At 40.9% G+C, this 23,386-nt stretch overlaps 2 protein-coding genes and 1 pseudogene across 8 annotated transcripts in view; all 3 read right to left on the bottom strand.

The window, feature by feature from the left end:
- The window catches only part of LOC143030363 (uncharacterized), a 57,226-nt gene extending 55,461 nt beyond the window's left edge, over positions 1-1,765 (bottom strand). The window contains exon 1 of the mRNA XM_076193514.1: positions 1,616-1,765. The gene's annotated coding sequence lies outside the window, so the exon portion shown is untranslated. The remainder of the gene's footprint in view (positions 1-1,615) is intronic.
- On the bottom strand, positions 369-487 carry LOC143032081 (5S ribosomal RNA; annotated as a pseudogene).
- Positions 1,766-4,768: 3,003 nt separating the features above from the next.
- Positions 4,769-23,186, bottom strand: LOC143031592 (uncharacterized). 7 transcript variants are annotated; one of them, XM_076195654.1, is made up of 4 exons: positions 23,084-23,186; positions 19,159-19,246; positions 17,275-17,413; positions 4,769-6,389 (listed from the first exon to the last, which is right to left on the bottom strand). In XM_076195654.1, exon 4 carries the CDS (start codon positions 6,240-6,242, stop codon positions 5,175-5,177), a length of 1,068 nt encoding a protein of 355 aa, XP_076051769.1. In that variant the 5' UTR covers positions 6,243-6,389; positions 17,275-17,413; positions 19,159-19,246; positions 23,084-23,186; the 3' UTR covers positions 4,769-5,174. The 7 variants fall into 7 exon arrangements, with proteins under 7 accessions (XP_076051769.1, XP_076051771.1, XP_076051767.1 ...); XM_076195656.1 differs by having other exon boundaries at positions 19,169-19,246; XM_076195652.1 differs by lacking the exon at positions 23,084-23,186 and adding an exon at positions 22,557-22,669.
- Positions 23,187-23,386: the final 200 nt, after the last annotated feature.

Genomic DNA, 23,386 nt, shown 5'->3' with positions numbered 1-23,386 from the left:
ACAGGGGTTACACGTGAAAGGAGACAAACCCAACTTATCTCTGCCCGGCCGGGGAATCGAACCCCAGTTCTCTGGCTTGTGAGGCCAGTGTGTGTGTGTGTGTGATTCACCTTGGTCTTTGGATCACATGTTGGACTCATGATAGACAGCTATTTCCCTCTTGGAAGAGAGCCCAGAGCTCGTATGACCGATCTATGGGTAATGCTGTGACCTTACATGCACACACACCCCGAACTCCCTGTCCACAAGAGTTGGAGTAAAGACTCAAAGCACAGCGTTACTAAAATTATTTCAACCCTGGGCAGGATTCGAACCTGGACCACCATAGTGACAGTCAGGGACTCTACCAAGCATGCCACTGAGTTAAATACCAACAGCATCTGGTGTTCCCAGGCGGTTACCTATCAAAGTACTAACCAGACCCAACACTGCTTAACTTCGCTGATTGGACGAGAAGCGGTGTGTTCAGAGTGGTATGGTCATTGTGTGTGTATGTGTGTGAGGAGGATTCCTTTCTCCATAATAGGCAACTCAGCTCAGACCTCAGTCTATTATCATTGTTGGTTCTTTCCTTCACAAAGGTATACTACAGAAATAGATGCAACCATCTGGAAGAAGTGAATCCTCAATAGGGAGTCTAAATAAGATTAAATCTCTTCCTATATGATAGGGTGTTTTAGAGATAAACAACTTGATGGCTACCAGTCCAAGTGAAGGGGTATCAATGCATCAATTTGAAAGAGTGAAAACTTCTCCTGTGTTGTAGCTCCAAAAGACCAAATGCCCCATAGGTCCAAAACAGTTGATTATTTTTGCTGATGTTCCTCAAAACTATTCCCCTATTTGATACTGCTTTTAGCCCATGGGCATGGCAATACTTTCATTATAAGAACATAACCAAAATATGTGTGTGTGTGTGGATATATATATATATATATATAAATATATATATATATATATATATATATATATATATATATATATATATATATATATATATATATATATATATATATATATATATCCAAAGCAGATATGCAGATATTTTTTCATTATCAAAAACTAATGTAAGGGAACTCCCCTTGGTTAATGCCTATGTATACTGGAGGTTATTTATATTCTAGGGTGCCGTCAGTCTTGCTTATTCTTTCTCTGGTATCAATTCACAAGGTTGTTAGAATATATGTTTAGTGACCTTTACCATTCTGAAAGACATTTGTTCTCCAATTCTGGCTGCTTCCACATAATTTAAAAAAATTCTGCAGCCTCCGCCCCATTCGGTATTTAGCTTTCTCAACATTAATTAATAACTTTCTTCTACCGAACCAATACCCTCCCGTTACTAGTTACCGTAACTGATGAAATCAAGAGAAAGTGAAATTTGAATCGATTCAGTTTCATTAGGTTGACAACACTGAACTAACTGTTAACTAAGTTATCTAATAATTACTTATTAGTTTCCTACATATGTCATTTCCTACCGATAGCTACATGCAAAATTGTCTGGAAATTAATGTGATTATTTCTATTTATTTAAATAATCAACCTTTCACTTTTGGTTGGCTATATGTATGGACACGATACTGTGAACTACTATTGTGGCTAAAATGCTTACGTTTACATGTTAACAAAGGTAGTTCAGTCAAACATGACGAAATCGAAGCTAACAAAACATAACAACATTATTTCTCTGTTGTTTGAAAGGAAGCCATTTTTGTTTACATGTCTGCGCCATCTATTGAACCGCTTTGCACTTATATAATGTTTATTTTTTTCCCCGTAGGTCATGTCTTACGCGGGCATTACAAACGGATCGTTTTGTAATAGTGAACTTCTTATGATTACCCAGTAAGACTTTCAACCATTATAGTTTTGAATACAAGCTATCTCAGACTTCTGCTGACATACGGTCTGGCGACCAGTATGCAGTTTCAGCCATCAACAAAGGAAAGGCTAATTCCAGGTCCTATGCAGAGCGTGCAATCATCATCATGACAACTGGCGTACATGGCCTATCGGAATACAATACGCCGTTTTCATAACCCTCATAGGTGACAATATCTTGGGTGCATTGCCCCGTTATGGCAATGATTATGGTATTTGTAATGTTGATTATATTTTTGATAATCTTCAACGTAACATTACTCTCCCCGTTTATATTTCGTTCGATTTGAATTAGTCCTAGAATTTCAGAAACCCCCCCCAAAAAATCCGGACATCGCTGTGAAGCACTGTCGACCATATGTGATTTGCATTCCATTCGTGCAGACTTTAAGACTTCTTTCAATTTAATTTCAATACCTTCGTTGTAGTTTAATTTTCTAATGTCTGGTGGAAGATTATTCCAGTCTCAGATGGTGAAGATATTGTATGTTTTTGTGCGGCATTGCAATTGAACTTTTCGATTTTGATTTATTCAAGTATAAGGTAATTTCACAAACGGTGCAATTCAATGACCTATACAAATTAATTAATCCACAAATATAAAGAATATACAGTCACAGATAAGAAAATAATAATATACTTCGTATCAGTAAAAAAAAAGGGGGGGGGATTATTTTCATTGAAGTCTGGTTGTGTATCATGGTTGACCGAAGGGCCTCTGTGACATATTGGAATGTCTACTGCAGCTTCACTGTGGAGTGTTTTATAGGAAATTGTAAATTAACTGGGCTTCTTTATTACTTTAAGTCAGTTGAGATTGCAATAGATTGGTTACACTTGTAGGACGCTAATATTCAGTGAAGACGATTTGGGCTGATCGTCTTTAGACCATGTGCATGTTATTTGAGAGGAATACTATGTATACGAGTGCCTTGACTCCAGCAAATTTCACATTGATGTCACATCTAAAAGATTTCTTTGGACAAAACCTAGTATGTTATTGGCATTATTTGCGACATCATTTCCACAAGTCATGTCACTTGTAAGGTTGACACCAAGATAGGTACAGTGATCAGTAGATGCAAGGTTTACACCAAGCATACTGTAAGTGAAAGCTCTGGGATTTCTGCCTCGTTACCTACATTTTTTTTAAGATTGAAGCTCATTTGATGATTTGCCATGCAAGAGACCTTTTACAGCATCTAGATCACTTTGTAGCTGTAGTTGGACTTCTCTGGTTTGAATCCGTCTCAAAAACAGGAGTCATTCATTAGCAAATAGCAACCTAGGTATCAAAGCTTAAATTATCACCAATGTCATTGATTTATAGTAGGAACATTAAGGGCTCAAGCATTATACCTTGTGGTACTCCAGATATGGCAGATAAAAGGTGTGATGTTCCGCCCTTAACAATTACTTTTTGCGTTCATTTATTATGCCACGTGTTGATCCATCCCAATATGTTGTCTTCAATCCCATTTTGGTTTAGTTTAAGTAATAGTTTAGAGTGGGACAGTGTCAAATGCTTTGTTGAAATCCAGTACCTGCATGTTGATCTGACCTCCAACATTTCTGTCTGGGGATTTTGTCTTGTTTCATCACAATTCATCCAACACATTCCTACTCTTTGCTACATTGCGTTACTGATACAAGACAATTGAAATAGACAGGTTCTTGACACACCATCCCAATCTTCAAGTACAATAGATACAATGGTACTAAGGTTTCAGATAATTCACAAATAGGCATACTACTGAAAAATATTCACTCATTTTTTTCCTTTCTTCTTTTAACATATTGGTACCAATAAATATCATCATATCTTGTATTGATGATGAAGCCAGGCTTCACTTGGATATTGCCTGGCACACTGTTAAGATAGCAAGACCTTGATGAAGCTATGTTATTTTGGTCACTACTAACTAGCTGTGCATTCTAAATTTAAAGCCATACTTGCTACTGGAGATATTTTTGTGATGTCAAGGGACAATAGATATATACACTTCTTGTATACAAGTTTTTCATAGGTAATGCAGATGATGTGTTTAGGTGTAGGAAAAGAAAGTATATGGAATCTAATATACAGATGAGGCATAGGCCTTGCATCTATAATAAACTCTTACTTTGTACAAGGCTTTGGTAAATAATGTCCATGGTTCCCCAGCTTGTGTAGGAGAACAATATAAAATAATAGAATTACAAGTCCCCACTAAAGAATTGGTGACCCTCCCTTCTCATTCTCTCAAAATAATTTGGAATAGAAAAAAAATCCAGAACAGCTTATTCTTTTTTTATCCATTAGCAATTTCACATAACAAGAGAGAACTAACATAAGATATGACTAGTTATCAAACCACACAGATGGTACAAAATAGGTGTCAAGTTATTTGTAAATGAAATTCTAAACTCATGATAAAATAAAATACCAAAAAATTAGTTTCAGGTACTCTGTGTTGAGCTACCCATTTTATTTCATTCTATTTTCCATACAGCATACTCAAGAAATCTTACATTCATATCTATTAAAAGCTCATTCAAATGCTCCAGAGCATTACACAACCTTTCTCCAGTTATGTCTCTTACTACACCAAAACATTCATTGAAAACTTCTAAAGAAATTATTTGGGTCCAGAAGGAGTACGTGGGAATCAGAATGAGTGGGAATGGATTTTAACCCATTAAACTCCGATGACAAGATGTCTTGTCATTTGGTCAAATAAAACAAAAAATCATAAAACACCAAAATGTTTGATCAAACACCAGAAAAATATGATGTCAATCCTCGCTTCGCTCGCAGCGAAGCGAGGACTGACGTCATATTTTTCTGGTGTTTGATCAAACATTTTGGTGTTTTATGATTTTTTGTTTTATTTGACCAAATGACAAGACATCTTGTCATCGGAGTTTAATGGGTTAAGCCTTCTTTTTTTTACCTCCCTTGTAAGAGGGAAAAAAAAAAAATGGTGAATGTACCTTTCAAATGAAAGGACATTATTTTCAATAAATTAACTGCTAAAAATATACACAAGAAAATACAATAGAAAACAATACTGCAGAGTTCAACAGCACAATGAAAGCTGAAATAGCCATATACTGCCCCAATTATGTACCTCTAACCTATATCCTTCATTGTGCTCATAGATCAATACAGGCTTTCTCACACAAAACATATATTAACTGTCATGTTTCTCTCATTCTTGCTTAAAGCACGAGGCCTTTGTACTTTCTCCTAGGTGTCACTCTGTAAACTATCAACAGATTGAGCTAGGCTTACTGTATAAAAATGGAACTTACTTTGGTGTTTCTTTTGGTAATTCAGTTTTAAGCAAAGATGCTGAAAGAAATGGAAGGGAATTGAATATGGAATGCTGACCATAAGACAAAGTGTTGGGAGTTGCAGGATTATTTGGGGGTAATGCCTTAAGAGAGCTTATTTGTGGTGAAGAAAGAGAACTTGCTTTCTTTCCAGTTTTTTCACATGAATGTTTCTCCAAGTCCTTTTCATGGGAAATTTTTGCATTGCAAAGAGTGCAATGATGAGCTTTATCTTTAGAATGTGTTTCCATGTGTTTCTTCAAACTGTCTGGGTGTGGGAATACTGCAGTGCAGATTTTACATTTGTGGATTTTTTCACCAGGATGCCTGCGCCGAAGGTGATATCTCAAGCCTCCTCTCTGAGTGAAAGCGGAATTACAGAAAGAACATTTGTACGGTTTTTCCCCGGTATGTGTTCGGATGTGCAACTTCAGATTCACCGATTGAGCAAATGCTTTATCACAATAGGTGCACTTGAAAGGCTTTTCTCCTGTGTGATTCCGAAGATGTGATTTCAGAGTTCCTGCGTAAGTAAAGGCACAACTGCAAACTGAACACGTGTAAGGTTTTTCGCCCGTATGTCTACGAATGTGCACCTTGAGATTTGCCGCCTGGGCAAAGGCAGAGTCGCAAAATGAGCACTTGAAAGGTCTCTCTCCTGTGTGCGTCCGGACATGCAGCATCAGAGCCCCGGCATGAACAAAAGAAGCATCACAAACCGTACACTTGTGAGGTTTATCACCCGTGTGCGTCAAAAGGTGATCCTTCAGGGTACCTTTACGTGCAAAGGCAGTACCACACACTGTGCATTTGTGAGGTTTCTCGCCTGTATGTGTCCGAAGGTGGAGTTTCAGGTGACCTGCGCGCGCAAAAGCCGAACCACACGTTGAACACTTGTGTGGTTTTCCATTGATGTGTGCTCTGAGGTGTTTTTTAAGATACTTTACATGAGCAAATGCAGCATTACAAACTAAACATTTATGGGTCTTTTCACACTTAGCGGCCACTTTGTTAGATTGAGTTTTGATTTTTTTCTTACTCATTTTGATTAGTTCTGAGCTCAGAAATATCTGTCTTTCTTCATACTATGACCTATTAGGTCAACATCTCTCATTCCATTTGCCCATTTTTCATATTTAAGTTCAGAGCATTTCTCTGTTGATCCCTGCAGCAACTTCTTATCAGCATTTCTGAAAGCATCAATAAAGCTTTTGTTACAAGTTCAATACTAAACTAACAATTGATGAGAAGACATACCAAAATTACAAACTTTCCTATACATAGAATATATATTGTATATACATATATACATACATATACATAAGCTTTTTCCCCCTTACAAGGGAGGTAGCCAAAAAGAAAAAGGTATAAAACCATTCCCACCCATTCCATCCCTAAATACATTCCACCCTCCCTCTTATCTTAGCATCTCCTGGATGATGGGTCATCCCTGCACCTTGTCCAATGCCCTGGGTCAGAAGCAGTGTCGCAAGACACAGCACATCCACAGCAAGGCCGCTTCATTAAATCAGTGACCCCCCCCTCTCCATCCCCTCATGCAGAAAAGGAGAAGACGGGGAGAAATCCCTTCGGGCTGCATCAAATTTTTCTCACACATACTACCTCGCCCCCCATCCCCGCCCATTCCACCTCATGCATCACAGCATAATCCATATACAACCATTCTCCATTCACTCCTGTCTTCTGTCCTCTCCCGTATTTCCTCAACAGACATTCCCCTTTTCCCCAAAGCCCCCTTCATCCTATCTATCTATCTCATCCTAGGATATATACAGGAAGAGAGAATCATATCAGAGGTAGAAAGAAAAGGGAAGAGAAGTAAAGCATAAGATAAAGGAGGCAAAGAGGAGAGCAGATGTGAAATGGAGTAAGAGTATGAAAAAAAAATTGAAAGTAATAAAAAGATGTTTTGGAAAGAAATTAAGAGAGGAAGAGGAGGTAAATCAAGTTGAGAAGAAAAGGTAAAAGGTGCAGATGGAATGATGGTAATGGAAGAGACTGCAGTAAAAGGAAGATGGGCAGAGTATTTTAGGGAGTTGCTAAATGTGAAGGAGGATAGAAAGGGAAAAGTAGTTGCAGTGGGAAACACTAAGAAAATGACAGTGATTAGTGAGGAAAATGGAGGAGAAATAAAGAAAGATGAGATGAAGGCAGCTGTTAAGATGATGAGAGCAGGTAAGGCACCTGGGTTGGATGGATGCCATGTAATGTCTGAAAAAAGGAGGTACAGTGATGGTGGACTGGATGGTGAGGTTAATGTTTGTTTAAGAGAGGGTAGAGTACTAGAGGACTGGAGGAGTGCCTGTATAGTTCCACTTTACAAGGGAAAAGGAGACAAGTGTGAGTGTAGTAGTTCCAGAGGGATCAATTTAAGTGTTGTTGTCGTTCCCTAGACTGTCTGTCCGAGCAGTCCCGTCTCCCCAAGGAATGCCACAGCCGAAACTGGGTTTTCCCACAAATCCTTTATAGAGTGTATGTTGTGTTGTTTGCGTGCATGATTGTGTATAATGCAGTCTTCCATTATGTGTTGTATGGTATGGGGTGAAGTGTTACATCCTGGGCAACTGTTCACAATGCGGTCATCCAGCCTCTTCTGGTAGCTTAGAAGTGCTGGGTGGTGGCCACACCGCAGTCTGGCCAGGTGGACTCTGTCCTTTCGTGGGAGAGAGGATTCAGAAGGGTGGATATCAGGGGGTCTGGCATGCAGCAGTGTGTTGTCTTTCAGTGTGTTAATGGAGCGGTGAGTGATATGATTATGAATATGTTTCCGGAGGCTGGTATTTGGTGGTTGTGGAGGAAGAGAAGAGAGTATCTGTGTGTGATACAGGTCTTTGGGTGTTATTTTAATGTTTCTTGGTGTGTGTGGGTGTTCTGCTATGTAGTGTAGCGGGTGTGATGTGTTTGTGGTGGCTGCGGCAAGTGTTTGTGTGCCTCTCATGTCGAGGTGGTCCTTGACTTTGAGGACTTTTGTTTCATGGTGTAAATGGTCTGTTGGTGTTGTATTTGTGCAGCCTGTAATTGTTTTTAGGGCTTTGTTTGATTTGAAGGGTGTTGTGGTGTGTCTCACTGAGATTAGGAGCCCATGCAGGACTCGCATAATTCAACACTGAGCATATGCATTGTTTGTATATTGTTATATTAGTTTCTTTGTTTTGTCCAAATGTCGTTCCAGTGATTGACTTAAGTGCATTAAGTCTAGGTGTGCATTTGTTTTTTATGTTTGTGATGTGTTGTTTGAAAGACATGGATGTATCGTATGTTACACCAAGAATTTTCGGTGTGTTTGTGTGTGGTATTAGAGTGTTGTTGATGTAGAGATGAGGTATGTATTTGTGTTCTATTGTCCAGTTGGTGAGAAGTGTTGCTGTAGATTTGGTTGGAGCTATTTTGAGTCTGTTTGTGATGAACCATGTGTTGAGTGTATCAAGGTATGGCTGGATTATTTCTGCAGCTTTGTCTGTGTTACGATGTGTGCATGTGATTGTTATGTCATCTGCGTAGGAAGAGATTTGTATTTCTGAGGTGTCTGGTGTGGGTAAGTCATGCATGTATAGATTAAATAGTGTGGGGGATAGAACTGAGCCCTGTGGTACTCCATTCTTAATGTTTCTGATGTGCGATGATTGGCCATTATATGACACATAAGCATTCCTACCTGCCAGATAATTGGCCAGCCATCTTTTGGTGTTATTGTGCATGCCTGTGTTATATATCTTATTTGTTAGGTTGTGGTGGGGGATTGCATCAAAAGCTTTACTAATGTCCAATGTTATAAGAAGTGTTCTGTGGTGGGGCCTATCTGAATTGATGCCATCTAAAATTCTTTGTGTGAGGTTTGTCAGAAGAGTGTTTGTGGAGTGTAGTGGCCTAAAACCGTGTTGTGAGTGAGCAAGGGGAATATATGGTGTGACAAGTTTAAGTATTAGGCGTTCAATGACTTTAGAGGGGGTGCAGAGAAGTGTGATTGGGCGGTGCGATGTTGGGATTGTTGGGTCTTTGTTCGGTTTTGGAATGGTGATTATTTTACCATGCTTCCAGATGTCGGGTATAGTGTTGTGTGAATAGCTGTAGTTTGCAATGTTTGTGAGTGCGTGTATACCTTGTGGTCCAATGTGTTTTAGGTGGATGTTGCTTATGTTATCAGGGTGTAGTTGAGAAGGCTTATGGGAGGGTCTTGATTTAGAGGATTAGGAGAGAAACAGAGGGAATAATTGGTGAGGAATAGTGTGGATTTAGGACAGATAGGGGCTGTGTGGATCAGATTTTTGTGGTAAGACATATGTAAGAAAGCTTTGGGAAAAGGTAGGGATGTTTTTTGGGCCTTCATGGATTTGGAAAAGGCTTATGACAGGGTAGACAGGAAGGCACTGTGGGAGGTATTGCAGATATATGGGATAAGAGGAAAGCTTTTAAGAGTAGTCAAGAGATTTTATGAGAGTAGTAGAGCTTGTGTTATAATCTGGAATGGAGAGTGAGTGGTTTGAGGTAAAGGTGGGACTTTGTCGGGGATGCGTTATGGCGCCCTGGCTGTTCAACTTAAGCATGGATGGTGTGGTGCAAGAGGTAAATGCAAAGGTAATGGGTTGGGGATTGGAGATGGTTAAAGAAAATGGAGAAAAGTGGGATATAAGCCAGTTTTTGTTTGCAGATGACACTGCACTTCTAGCAGGATCAGAGGAGGGATTGAAGAAGTTAGTGACAAAGTTTAGGAAGGTGTGCGAAAGAAGGAAGTTGAAGATAAATGTGGGTAAAAGTAAGGTGATGAGATGTACAAGGGGAGAAAGTGGCAGCAGACTGGAAGTGAGCATTGAGGGAGAGCGACTGGGAGGAAGTGGATAATTTTAGATACTTGGGTGCAAATGTGGTGGGAAAGGGAGTGGAGGTGGAGGTAGGATGTAGATTGAGAGAAGCAAGTAAATGCCTTGGGGGATTAAAAAGTGTAATGAGGAATAGACATTTGGGAATGGATGCTAAGAAGAGATTTTATGAAGGAGTGATTGTACCAACACCACTGTATGGAGCAGAAACATGGAACATAAGAGAGGAGTTTGAATGTGAAATGAGGTGCTTGAGAACTATGATAGGGGTTACTAGGCTGGATAGAGTGAGAAATGAGGTGAGGAGAATGGGGCTGGAAAGGGAGTTGGGAGATGGGATTGATGAAAGAGTACTGGAATGGTTTGGACACATGGAAAGAATGAGTGAAGAAAGATTAGCAAAAGAGGTGTGGAAGGAGTGAACATGAGTGGGCGACTAAGGATGAGATGGATGGATGGGGTAAAAGGGGCATTGGGAAAAAGGGGAATGTCTGTTGAGGAAGGATGGGAGAAGACAGAAGATAAGGGTGGAGAATGGTTGTGTATGGATGATGCTGTGATGCATGAAAGGGAGTGAGCGGGGGGTGAGGGAATATGGATTGGAATGAGGGAAAGATTATCTTTAATTCAAAATGCAGTTTTAAAAGAAAAATAATAGAATCATCCTTGATTAACAAATTTCCAAATTTTAATATATCATATGGGCAGTGGTCACCTGACTGCATTACCACCTGGGCAGTCAACAAATTGTTACCATCGTTGGTGAAGGCGGGTGACCTGCCCCGCAAAGCACTAGATGCTACCTGAGTCCTACCCTTGTCCCTTATTTTTATTGTATATAAGACATGCCTTTTGCTCTACCTTTCTGTATTCCACTGAAGAGGATCACAGTCCGTGATCGAAATATATGGAATTCATTTATTTCATTTCTTCTTATCCAACACAGTGGGTTTTTGTTGAATAGGTACTTGAATGATGCTGTCACATTCACCTCCCCGCCACCCATATTCAATCCCCCATCACCTTCCTCAATTTCCATTCAAAGCCCTTCTAAGCTTTAAGATTCATTTAGATAAACACCTAAGCAAGATGCTGCAATGTCTGCCATTTATTTTGTGAAAAGAAAAGAAAAGTAAAGAAAAAGGTAAAGGAGGCAAAGAGGAGAGCAGATGTGAAATGGGGTAAGAGTATGACAGAAAATTTTGAAAGTAATAAAAAGATGTTTTGGAAAGAAATCAAGAGAGGAAGAGGAGGCGAATCAAGTAGAGAAGAAAAGGTAAAAGGTGCAGATGGAGAGATGATAATGGAAGAGAAGGCAGTAAGGGGAAGATGGGCAGAATATTTTAGGGAGTTGCTAAATGTGAAGGAGGATAGGGAGGGAAAGATAGCTGCAGTGGGAAATGCTAAGAAAATGACCGTGATGAGTGAGGAAAATGGAAGAGAAATAAGGAAGGATGAAGTGAAGGCAGTTGTTAAGATGATGAAAGCAGGTAAGGCACCTGGTCTGGATGGATGCCATGCAGAATGTCTAAAAAAAAGGAAGTACAGTGATGATGTTGTTGTTGTTGTCGTTCCCTAGACTGTCTGTCCAAGCAGTCCCGTCTCCCCAAGGAATGCCACAGCCAAAACTGGGTTTTCCCACAAATCCTTTATAGAGTGTATGTTGTGTTGTTTGCGTGCATGATTGTGTATAATGCAGTCTTCCATTATGTGTTGTATGGTATGGGGTGAAGTGTTACATCCTGGGCAGCTGTTCACAATGCGGTCATCCAGCCTCTTCTGGTAGCTTAGAAGTGCTGGGTGGTGGCCGCACCGCAGTCTGGCCAAGTGGACTCTGTCCTTTCGTGGGAGAGAGGATTCAGAAGGGTGGATATCAGGGGGTCTGGCATGCAGCAGTGTGTTGTCTTTCAGTGTGTTAATGAAGCGGTGAGTGATATGATTATGAATATGTTTCCAGAGGCTGATATTTGGTGGTTGTGGAGGAAGAGAAGAAAGTATTTGTGCGTAATAAAGGTCTTTGGGTGTTGTTTTAATGTTTCTTGGTGTGTGTGGGTGTTCTGCTATGTAGTGTAGCAGGTGTGATGTGTTTGTGGTGGCTGTGGCAAGTGTTTGTGTGCCTCTCATGTCGAGGTGGTCCTTGACTTTGAGGACTTTTGTTTCATGGCGTAAATGGTCTGGTGTTGTATTTGTGCAGCCTGTAACTGTTTTTAGGGCTTTGTTTTGTATGATTTGAAGGGTGTTGTGGTGTGTCTCACTGAGATTAGGAGCCCATGCAGGACTCGCATAATTCAACACTGAGCGTATGCATTGTTTGTATATTGTTATATTAGTTTCTTTGTTTTGTCCAAATGTCGTTCCAGTGATTGACTTAAGTGCATTAAGTCTAGGTGTGCATTTGTTTTTTATGTTTGTGATGTGTTGTTTGAAAGACATGGATGTATCATATGTTACACCAAGAATTTTCGGTGTGTTTGTGTGTGGTATTAGAGTGTTCCTGATGTAGAGATGAGGTATGTATTTGTGTTCTTTTGTCCAGTTGGTGAGAAGTGTTGCTATAGATTTGGTTGGAGCTATTTTGAGTCTGTTTGTGATGAACCATGTGTTGAGTGTATCAAGGTATGGCTGGATTATTTCTGCAGCTTTGTCTGTGTTACGATGTGTGCATGTGATTGTTATGTCGTCTGCGTAGGAAGAGATTTATATTTCTGAGGTGTCTGGTGTGGGTAAGTCATGCATGTATAGATTAAATAGTGTGGGAGATAGAACTGAGCCCTGTGGTACTCCATTCTTAATGTTTCTGATGTGCGATGATTGGCCATTATATGACATAAGCATTCCTACCTGCCAGATAATTGGCCAGCCATCTTTTGGTGTTATTGTGCATGTCTGTGTTATATATTTTATTTGTTAGGTTGTGGCGGGGGATAGCATCAAAAGCTTTTCTAATGTCTAATGTTATGAGAAGTGTTCTTTGGTGGGGCCTATCTGAATTGATGCCATCTAAAATTCTTTGTGTGAGGTTTATCAGAAGAGTGTTTGTGGAGTGTAGTGGCCTAAAACCGTGTTGTGAGTCAGCAAGGGGAATATGTGGTGTGACAAGTTTAAGTATTAGGTGTTCAATGACTTTAGAGGGGGTGCAGAGAAGTGTGATTGGGCGGTGCGATGTTGGGTCTTTGTTCGGTTTTGGAATGGTGATTATTTTACCATGCTTCCAGATGTCAGGTATAGTGTTGATTGAATAGCTGTAGTTTGCAATGTTTGTGAGTGTGTGTATACCTTGTGGTCCAATGTGTTTTAGGTGGATGTTGCTTATGTTATCAGGGCCACAGGCAGATGAGTGCTTGAGATTATGTATTATGAGTTTTGTCTGACTGTCTATGAAGGATGTATAGTCTGAGTCTGTAGGGAAGTCTTTCTTACGTCGAATGGTGAGTCGGTCGTCAGGGTGAGAAGTGAGATGGCTTGTCTGTGCAAAATGACGTATGAGTGCGTTTGCTTGTTGTCTGTTTGAGGGTAGATTATCTGTTGTTGTGATTATTGCTGCGTGAGAGCATGTAGTGTTACTGTTGGATAGTGTAATGCTGTTGAATGTTTTTTACAATTTGCTGGTGTTTGTTTTGTGATCAAGTGCATTGATAAAGTTTTGCCAATTTTGTGTTTTTTGTTCGTGTATTTTATTAGCAATCACAGAGTTTAATGTTTGTATTTGGTCTGCTATGTTTTGAGGGACAGGTGTGGGGGTATCGTGTTTAAGTGTGTCACGTTGTCTGATGAGGTCTTGGATTTCTGGTGTGAAGTTGGGGTTGTGTGATTTTCTGTTGCCTCTAGGGATGTATCTCTTGTCTGCGTTTTGTATGATTGTATTAAAAGTGTGCACAGCATTGTTTATGTTTGTGATTGGTGTACTGTTAAGTGTTTCAAAATGTTGTTCTGTCTTTTTAGTAAAAACTTCCCAGTTAGCTGTCTTGTAATTGGTGTATGTGTGTCTGTGGCCAACTGGGGTGCATCTTGTTTTGGTGGTGATAATGATTGGAAGGTGGTCAGAACCAAGGGTTCTGACCACTCTCCATGATGTTGTTGGGGTTAGGCAGGGGGAGCAGAGGGTGATATCAGGAGAGGAGGGAGTGTAGAGGGCTTGGTGTGGGATATGTGTATGATTATGTGTGTTGTTCATGATAGTCAATGTGTCAAACTGAGTCTATATCAAGACCTCTGTCTGTGTCAGGGTTGTCGACATACCAGGCCGACGACTTGGCATTGAAGTCACCACCCATGATCAGGTTGGGGATTGAGGCTAGTTGGCTAAATTGAGGCCTGAAGGTGTTTGGAACTGTGGGGGATGATTGTGGGGGAATGTACATGTTAACTATTGTCAGTGTTGATTTGTTGCCTGTGCGGATTTGAATGGATTGGATTTCTGTTGTGATATCTGTGATAGGGAGGAGAATTTTGGTTGTGGCACTTTTGTCCACAAAACAGATGGAGTGATGGATCAGGGTGATGAGTCCACCGCCATTGCCGTCGGTCCGGTCTTGTCTGATGGTGGTGTAATTATGAAATGATGGTGTTTTGTGTGAGTGTCTTAGTTTTGTTTCTTGTATAATCGCAATGTGTATGTTGTGTTGTTTAAGAAAGTGTTCAAGTTCATGTTTTTTTGTGTTAATACCATCACTATTGTGTTGTAATATGTTGATGTTGTGTGTTTTGTATGTGTTGTATGTTGCTGTTTGGGGTTGAGGTTGGGGTGGTAATGGGGAAGGTGTAGGATCTGGGTTAGGGGGGGGGAAAGGAGAGATCGGGGACAAAGGAAGGGGAGTACTGATCGGGGGTAAGGGCAAAGGGAAATTGGGAGTGGGTAAGGGCACTGGCTGTGGTTGGGGAGGTGGGAGTGGGGTTACTGGAGGGCAGGTAGAACATGTCCAAGTGTTTGTGTATTGGTTTGTGTCAGCAAGTGTTGTACAAGTGAGGTGGGCCCAGTTTTTGCACTGAACTGAGCCCTTTGTCTGTCTGCTCGAAGTAATGGGTTTAGAGCATGTTGGGCATGTGTATTTTGTGGTGGGCCCAGGATTGCTCTCTACATCTCCGGTTAAAAGTAGAGGAAGAGGGGTGATCGCCGGAAAATCACCCCTCGGTGCAGAAAAAACGTAACATTGCATGTTGGAAAAAAGGATTGTGGTACTCCCCGAGGCAGGCGTAGCTCCTCTTGGGGATCGGTGCCACCTGCGTAGAGCTGATGGCCAGGGGTAGTTGCTGCTGTTTGGCCCCCAACTCTTGGGGTTGGGGGGGTGGTCCTATGACGTAGACGCTGCAGCTCCAGGACCAGTACAGTGATGTTGAACTGGCTGGTGAGGTTATTTAATGTTTGCTGGAGAGAGGGTAGAGTGACGGAGGACTGGAGGAGTGCCTGTATAGTTCCGCTTTACAAAGGAAAAGGGGACAAGTGTGAATGTAGTAGTTTCAGAGGGATTAGCTTGTTAAGTGTAGTTGGGAAGGCTTATGGGAGGATCTTGATTGAGAGGATTAGGAGAGGAACAGAGGGAGTAATTGGTGAGGAACAGTGTGGATTTAGGATGGGTAGAGGTTGCGTAGATCAGATTTTTGTGGTAAGACAGATATGTGAGAAAGCTATAGGAAAGGGGAAGGATGATTTTTGGGCCTTTATGGACCTGGAAAAGGGTAGACAGAAAAGCACTGTGGGAGGTTTTGAGGATATATGGGATAGGAGGAAAGCTTCTAGGAGCTGTCAAGTTTTTATGTGAGCAGTAGAGTTTGTATCAGGATTAGAAATGGAGAGAGTGAGTGGTTTGAGGTAAAGGTGGGACTTCGTCAAGGATGCATTATGTCGCCCTGGCTGTTCAACTTATACATGGATGGGGTAGTGCGAGAGGTAAATGCAAGGGTAGTGGGTCAGGGATTGGAGATGGTTAAAGAAAATGGTGAAAAGTGGGAGGTGAGCCAGTTGTTGTTTGCGGACAACACTGCGCTTGTGGCAGGATCAGAGGAGGGATTGAGGAAGTTGGTGACAGAGTTTGGGAGAGTGTGTGACAGAAGAAAGCTGAAGATAAATGTGGGTAAAAGTAAGGTGATGAGATGTACAAGGGGTGAAAGTGGCAGTAGTCTGGAAGTGAGCATTAAGGGAGAGTGACTGGAGGAAGTGGATAGTTTTAGATACTTGGGTGCAATTGTGGCAGGAAAAGGTGGAGTGAAGGTGGAGGTAGAATGTAGATTGAGAGAAGCGAGTAAATGCCTTGGTGGATTAAAAAGTGTAATGAGAAATAGACATTTGGGAATGGATGCTAAGAGGAGACTATATGAAGGAGTGATTGTGCCAACAGCACTGTATGGGGCAGAAACATGGAACATAAGAGAGGAAGAGAGATGGAGTTTGAATGTGTTTGAGATGAGGTGTCTGAGAAGTATGATGGGGGTTACTAGGCTAGATAGAGTGAGAAATGAGGAGGTGAGGAGAACAGGGGTGGAAAGGGAGTTGGGAGATAGGGTTGATGAAAGAGTATTAGGATGGTTTGGACACATGGAAAGAATGAGTGAAGAAAGACTAGTGAAAGAGGTATGGAAGGCTGATGTGGAGGGAGTGAACATGGGGGGACGTCCTAGGATGAGGTGGATGGATGGGGTGAAGGGGGCTTTGGGGAAGAGGGGAATGTCTGTTGAGGAAGGATGGGAGAGGACAGAAGACAGGGGTGAATGGAGAATGGTTGTATATGGATGATATGATGCATGAGGTGGAATGGGTTGGGGGAAGGGGGGTGAGGTAGTATGTGTGAGCAAATTTTGACGCAGCCCCAAGGGATTTCTTCCCGTCTTCTCCTTTATACATGGGGGGACGGAGAGGGGGGGTCGCCAATTTGATGAAGCGGCCTTGCTGTGGATGTGTTGTACCTTGCAACACTGCTTCTGACCCAGGGCAGTGGACAAGGTGCAGGGATGACCCGTCATCCAGGAGGTGCTAAGATGAGAGGGAGGGCGGAGGGGTGTGGAGTGTATTCACGGATGGAATGGGTGGGAATGATTTTATGCCTTTTCCTTTTTGGCTACCTCCCTTGTAAGGGGGAAAAAGCCTTGGTATATGTATGTTATTATTTGTCTGTTTATTATTTATGTCCACTTATTATTTACCATTTACCTGTTTATTATTTAATTTTACCTATTTATTCATTTATTGTTATTCATATTATCATTATTATTTGTTTATCATTATAATTTTTTTGCATCCAACCTAGCTATGGACCAAAAGGTCTCCTGTCAGCATACTCCTCCTTTGTAATCCTGTACCACAAGAGGCTGGATGACCGCATTGCAGATAACTGCTCAGGATGTAACACTTCACCCCATAATATACAACACATTATGGAAGCCTGCAAAGTATGATGGGGGTTACTAGGCTGGATAGAGTGAGAAATAAGGAGGTGAGGAGGAGAACAGGTGTGGTAAAGGAGTTGGGAAATAGGGTGGTTGAAAGAGTATTGGGATGGTTTGGGCACGTGGAAAGAATGAGTGAAGAAAGACTAGTAAAAGAGGTGTGGAAGGCAGATGTGGAGGGAGTGAACATGAGGGGAAGACCTAGGATGAGACTGATGGAAGAGGGGAATGTCTGTTGAGGAAGGATGGGGGAGGACAGAAGACAGGGGTGAGTGGAGAATGGTTGTGTATGGATGATGATGTGATGCATGAGGTGGAATGGGTGGGGGGATGGGGGGTGAGGTAGTATGTGTGAGAAAAATTTGACGCAGCCCAAAGGGATTTCTCCCCGTCTTCTCCTTTTCTGTATGAGAGGACAAAAAGGGGGGGTTGCCAATTTAATGATGCAGCCTTGCTGTGGATGTTTTGTGTCTTGCGACACTGCTTCTGACCTAGGGCAGTGGACAAGATGCAGGGATGACCCGTCATCCGGGAGGTACCAAGAGGGAAGGTGGAGGGGAGTGGAGTGTATTAGGGATGGAATGGGTGGGAATGGTTTTTATGCCTTTGTTTTTTGGCTACCTCCCTTGTAAGGGGGAAAAAGCTTTTGGTATATGTATGCATGCAATGTACACAACAGCAAATGCCAATAACACAACATAGGATTTGTGGGAAAACCCTGTTCCAGGAGGTATGACATTCCTCAGGGAGATGGCACTGCTCAGCCAGTCTAAGGAACAACAACAACTTCCGTTCAAAAACGGAGCCCTGAGCTGACACTTCGTCGTTGGACTGTGCCCAAGACCTTATGAACGTTACTTGTATTTCCTCCACAAGGAGTGCTGGCAACTTCAACTACTTTTGGCTGGGGAGTGAAAATTTCCCATGTTGGTACAACACAGACATCAGTCCAAGTTTTCCTCCCAGGGAAACCAATGGGGGTAAACCAAGGACCAGTGCCAGCTACTACAGTAAGTCCCCATTATACGGTACACATGCGTTCCTGAAAACCTTACCGCATATTGAAATTACCGTACACCAAACGCGGGAAGAGACTGATTGTTGTGGTGGCTGCACGGCGTGGTGGCGTTACGGTACGGTGTAAACAAAACATGAGCAGATACCGTATCTGTGAATTTTTCTTACCATAAATAGAATCGAGGGTAGTAATTACCAAATACCGTAACTGTGAATTTACCGGATAAAGAATTACCATATAAGGAGGACTTACTGTATAGGGATGCGAGTGTCCATTCAGTGTAACTTGAGGCAGTGAGAGGGATACGGGAATAGCCCATCACCCAGAAGGAGTTGAAATGAGAGAGAAAAAAAGGATGGTGGATGGGAGTGGGTGTGTGCATTTAGACGTGGCTACCTCCCTTATAAGGTGAAAAAAGCCTTTGGTATATATAACAAAATGAATCATAACATCTAAACATGTTATTTAAAGATTATTACCCTTATTAAAGGGGGAAATTCCCTAAAAACAATCACTGGTAATGGTCATAAAATCTGTACAAATACAGTCACCATCACTTGTAACAACTGTCATTGTTAAACTTATACATAACAAGATAATTAATACAAATGTTTACTTATGGATTAAATTTTTCACAGCTCCATACAATCACCTAACAAAAGCTAGATAAATATTCTTCAAGGGCAACTACCATCATGACCAATACTATATAGAGGAACCTACCTTAACTTACCTTGCTGACCCACATTTCTCTTATAGGAAACCCATGGCTTTGAGGTAGTTGGCAACACTTCCTGGTTTCTCCCAGAGCCTGGAAAATAAAAATATTACCATTCTTTTTCTGTACCACGTGAGACTTGTCATCTATGTTGTAGCTCCTGCTAAGCTGCATGTAACACAATCAACATTTTCTGTACTATCATCCACAAGGAGCTAAGATGAGAGAGAGGAGAGATGGTAGATGGGAGTGGAATGGGCATGTGCCTTTAGACTTGATTACCATCCTTGTCAGGGGGAAGAAGTCTTTGGTATATACAGTAGATAGATGTACCACATTCCACTTATTTCTTTACTTCACCCTGTGTGGGGTATTGATTACACAAGCTTTATAGGTTAAATATACAGTAGATAGATGTACCAGATTCCACTTATTTCTTTACTTCACACTGTGTGGGGTATTGATTACACAAGCTTTATAGGTTAAATATTTTTGGAGACTTAAAGAATATATCTACAGGCCAAGGAACTCAACATTCTCCTATGATTAGATTCATCACCCTCATAAAAGTATGCCAATTGTTTTTAACTTCAACAACCCCACTTTTTATGACTGCCTCGTAAGTGTAATGGCATGATCAAATGCATGCCGGTCTTCCCTTCACATAGTTGAGGGTTCAAATCTCACACTTCCCTTCAATCCAAGGCAGGAGCTGTTGCCATGAAACTTGGTGGAGAACATTCATGATGTTTTGTAAAACAATGACAGGTTTTGTGTCACTGGTTATGTGCAAGCTAATGTCATGTCAAGACAGCCTCAACAAGTCTGTGTTTGTTCTCAATAATTTATGTACATGTAAACGCAGTTGTGGCTAGTTTTAAAAGACCACTGGTAAGACACACAGAAGACCTGCTCACGTTCAGCAAAGATTCCAATTTACCGGTAGTTATCATCATAGTAGCATTCACTATAACATGTTGATGGCCTGCTACCTTCTATCCCATGGTACATAATATTCACTCTTACCCTGGGATGGACCCCCTTTTATCATCCTACACTTGCTGATACAGCTGTAGAACAATGTAGTATATCCTTAATGGTGCCACCTGCGTAGAGCCAATGGCCAGGGCTGGTTGCCGCTGTTTGGCCCCCAACTCTTGGGGTTGGGGGGTTGTCCCACGACGTAGACGCTGTGGCTCCAGGACCACAGAACACTTCTTATAACATTAGACATTAGTAAAGCTTTTGATGCTATCCCCCGCCACAACCTAACAAATAAAATATATAACACAGATATGCACAATAACACCAAAAGATGACTGGCCAATTATCTGGCAGGTAGGAATGCTTACGTGTCATATAATGGCCAATCATTGCACATCAGAAACATTAAGAATGGAGTATCACAGGGCTCAGTTCTATCCCCCACGCTCTTTAATCTATACATGCATGACTTACCCACACCAGACACCTCAGAAATACAAATCTCTTCCTACGCAGATGACATAACAATCACATGCACACATCGTAACACAGACAAAGCTGCAGAAATAATCCAGCCATACCTTGATACACTCAACACATGGTTCATCACAGACTCAAAATAGCTCCAACCAAATCTACAGCAACACTTCTCACCAACTGGACAAAAGAACACAAATACATACCTCATCTCTACATCAACAACACTCTATTACCACACACAAACACACCGAAAATTCTTGGTTCAAACAACACATCACAAACATAAAAAACAAATGCACACCTAGACTTAATGCACTTAAGTCAATCACTGGAACAACATTTGGACAAAACAAAGCAACTAATATAACAATATACTGTACAAACAATGCATACGCTCAGTGATGAATTATGCGAGTCCTGCATGGGCTCCTAATCTCAGTGAGACACACCACAACACCCTTCAAATCATACAAAACAAAGCCCTAAAAACAATTACAGGCTGCACAAATACAACACCAACAGACCATTTACACCATGAAACAAAAGTCCTCAAAGTCAAGGACCACCTCGACATGAGAGGCACACAAACACCTGCCGCAGCCACCACAAACACATCAAACCTGCTACACTACATAGCAGAACACCCACACACACCAAGAAACATTAAAACAACACCCAAAGACCTGTATCACACACAGATACTCTCTTCTCTTCCTCCACAACCACCAAATACCAGCCTCCGGAAACATATTCATAATCATATCACTCACCGTTCCATTAACACACTGAAAGACAACACATTGCTGCATGCCAGACCCCCTGATATCCACCCTTCTGAATCCTCTCTCCCACGAAAGGACAGAGTCCATTTGGCCAGACTGCGGTGCGGCCACCACCCAGCACTTCTAAGCTACCAGAAGAGGCTGGATGACCGCATTGTGAACAGCTGCCCAGGATGTAACACTTCACCCCATACCATACAACACATAATGGAAGACTGCATTATACACAATCATGCACACAAACAACACAACATACACTCTATAAAGGATTTGTGGGAAAACCCAGTTTTGGCTGTGGCATTCCTTGGGGAGATGGGACTGCTCGGACAGACAGTCTAGAGAATGACAACAACAATCATTAATGGTACTACTCTGATATGGTACTCACTCATACTGTTCTGGTACCTATTAGCATTATTTTGTTGTTCCTTTGTATAATGCAATGTTCCTTACTGTGATGGTGCTAAAGTTTTGGTCTCAATATCCTATGTGTTCCAAACATTTTAGTAATATTAGCAAAGCTATAATAATGTTTGTGTCATGTGTACTGATTGGTATTACTCATTACTGTCTGGTCTCTTTAACCCCCCTACATAATGATAATAACATATGTTGTCTTTGCAACTAAGTGTAGAAAAATAGTCTAATGAGTTATGAGGAGCACAATGGAAATATATATTTGCTTTTTTGTGTTATCCTCGCCAATTGTTATTTCGAACTGTGTTCTTGTCATTATCTGCACTTCATGTATATTGAATCTTTGCCATATAAACTTATTATTATAATTATTATTATCATTATAATTATTATTTAAAGTCACTACCTTCATTTACCCTTTGACGAGACGCAAATACGATTCCCTTACAGCCTGCAGAGCATATATGAACTGAATATTCCTGTCGTATGATAAATCAAGGCACACACTGCAGGTTTCATATGAATTAAACATGATATCAAGGCTGACCCTATAGCTATTGGTCGACTAAACATAATCACCTGGAAGTAGGTAAAAGGAAAACATGCACTGACGACTGCAATCAAAAAATTAGTTTGAATTAGTATTTAACCATTTCACCCGTAATTAAACCCTTATATACCATTCAAACTTGTGTACGGATAAGGTGACAATAATATGTAAATGCTGGTAAAATGCTTACAAGAATTTAAATCTTCAAATGTCCCGTCAAGAGAAATTGGTAAGGATTACGCTAAGCCAAGCGTTGAATGTCGTGCCTGTTTAGCGGGAACCCAAGTTTGTTTACATGACAACGCCATCTGCTCAGGCGCATCGTATAAGTATTTATTACTTGTCTCTATGTATTCAGTAACGTTCAAAGTGTTATTTCGAATGCCCCCACGTTAAATGGTACGAAAAAAAGTTAGTGTTTCTAGTTTGATATTGCACGGTCTTAAAAGAAAAGCACCCTTAATTATTAGTTTCATTTGACAGCACCCATGCCACAAAGTACTAAACATTACTTCATTAATAAACATGATGTTTATAAACACGTAAAATGTACATATATATGTACCTACATAAATTGCGATTAATATGTTGGCCGTCTTACATCGCATGGTCGTGTGCATGAGATATGTCACGTATACATTTGTCTTCCAATAATTTCGAATGGACAATATTTGAAGCTCAACGAAGAAAAGATGTTAGTGTGAATTATTGATTTACCTGTTTAGTAAACACCTCAGTACGGAATGTTATCCACACTTTGAGATTACTGTGATTAACCAAAACAAAGACGATATTTGTTAGAGGGTAAGCGTTGTCTACATTCTACAAGACGCTGGTTTCACTCGCTTGAGAAATGATGGTATGGAATATCCCATTTGATGTTTCTGCAGTTGTAACCTAACTTTAAAGGCAGAAGAATTTCTTACGTTTTGTCAGTTTAATTAAAATGTTGTTCGTGGAATGTTGATAGAATTAGATTTTCTTTGAAGAACTGTAATATTCAGTCAATTTTATTATCTG

Source organism: Oratosquilla oratoria, chromosome 12 (assembly GCF_046742065.1).
Source record: "Oratosquilla oratoria isolate Oo_2021 chromosome 12, ASM4674206v1, whole genome shotgun sequence".
NCBI classification, from domain to species: Eukaryota; Metazoa; Arthropoda; class Malacostraca; order Stomatopoda; family Squillidae; genus Oratosquilla; species Oratosquilla oratoria.
This window is presented reverse-complemented; position numbering and strand designations above follow the sequence as displayed.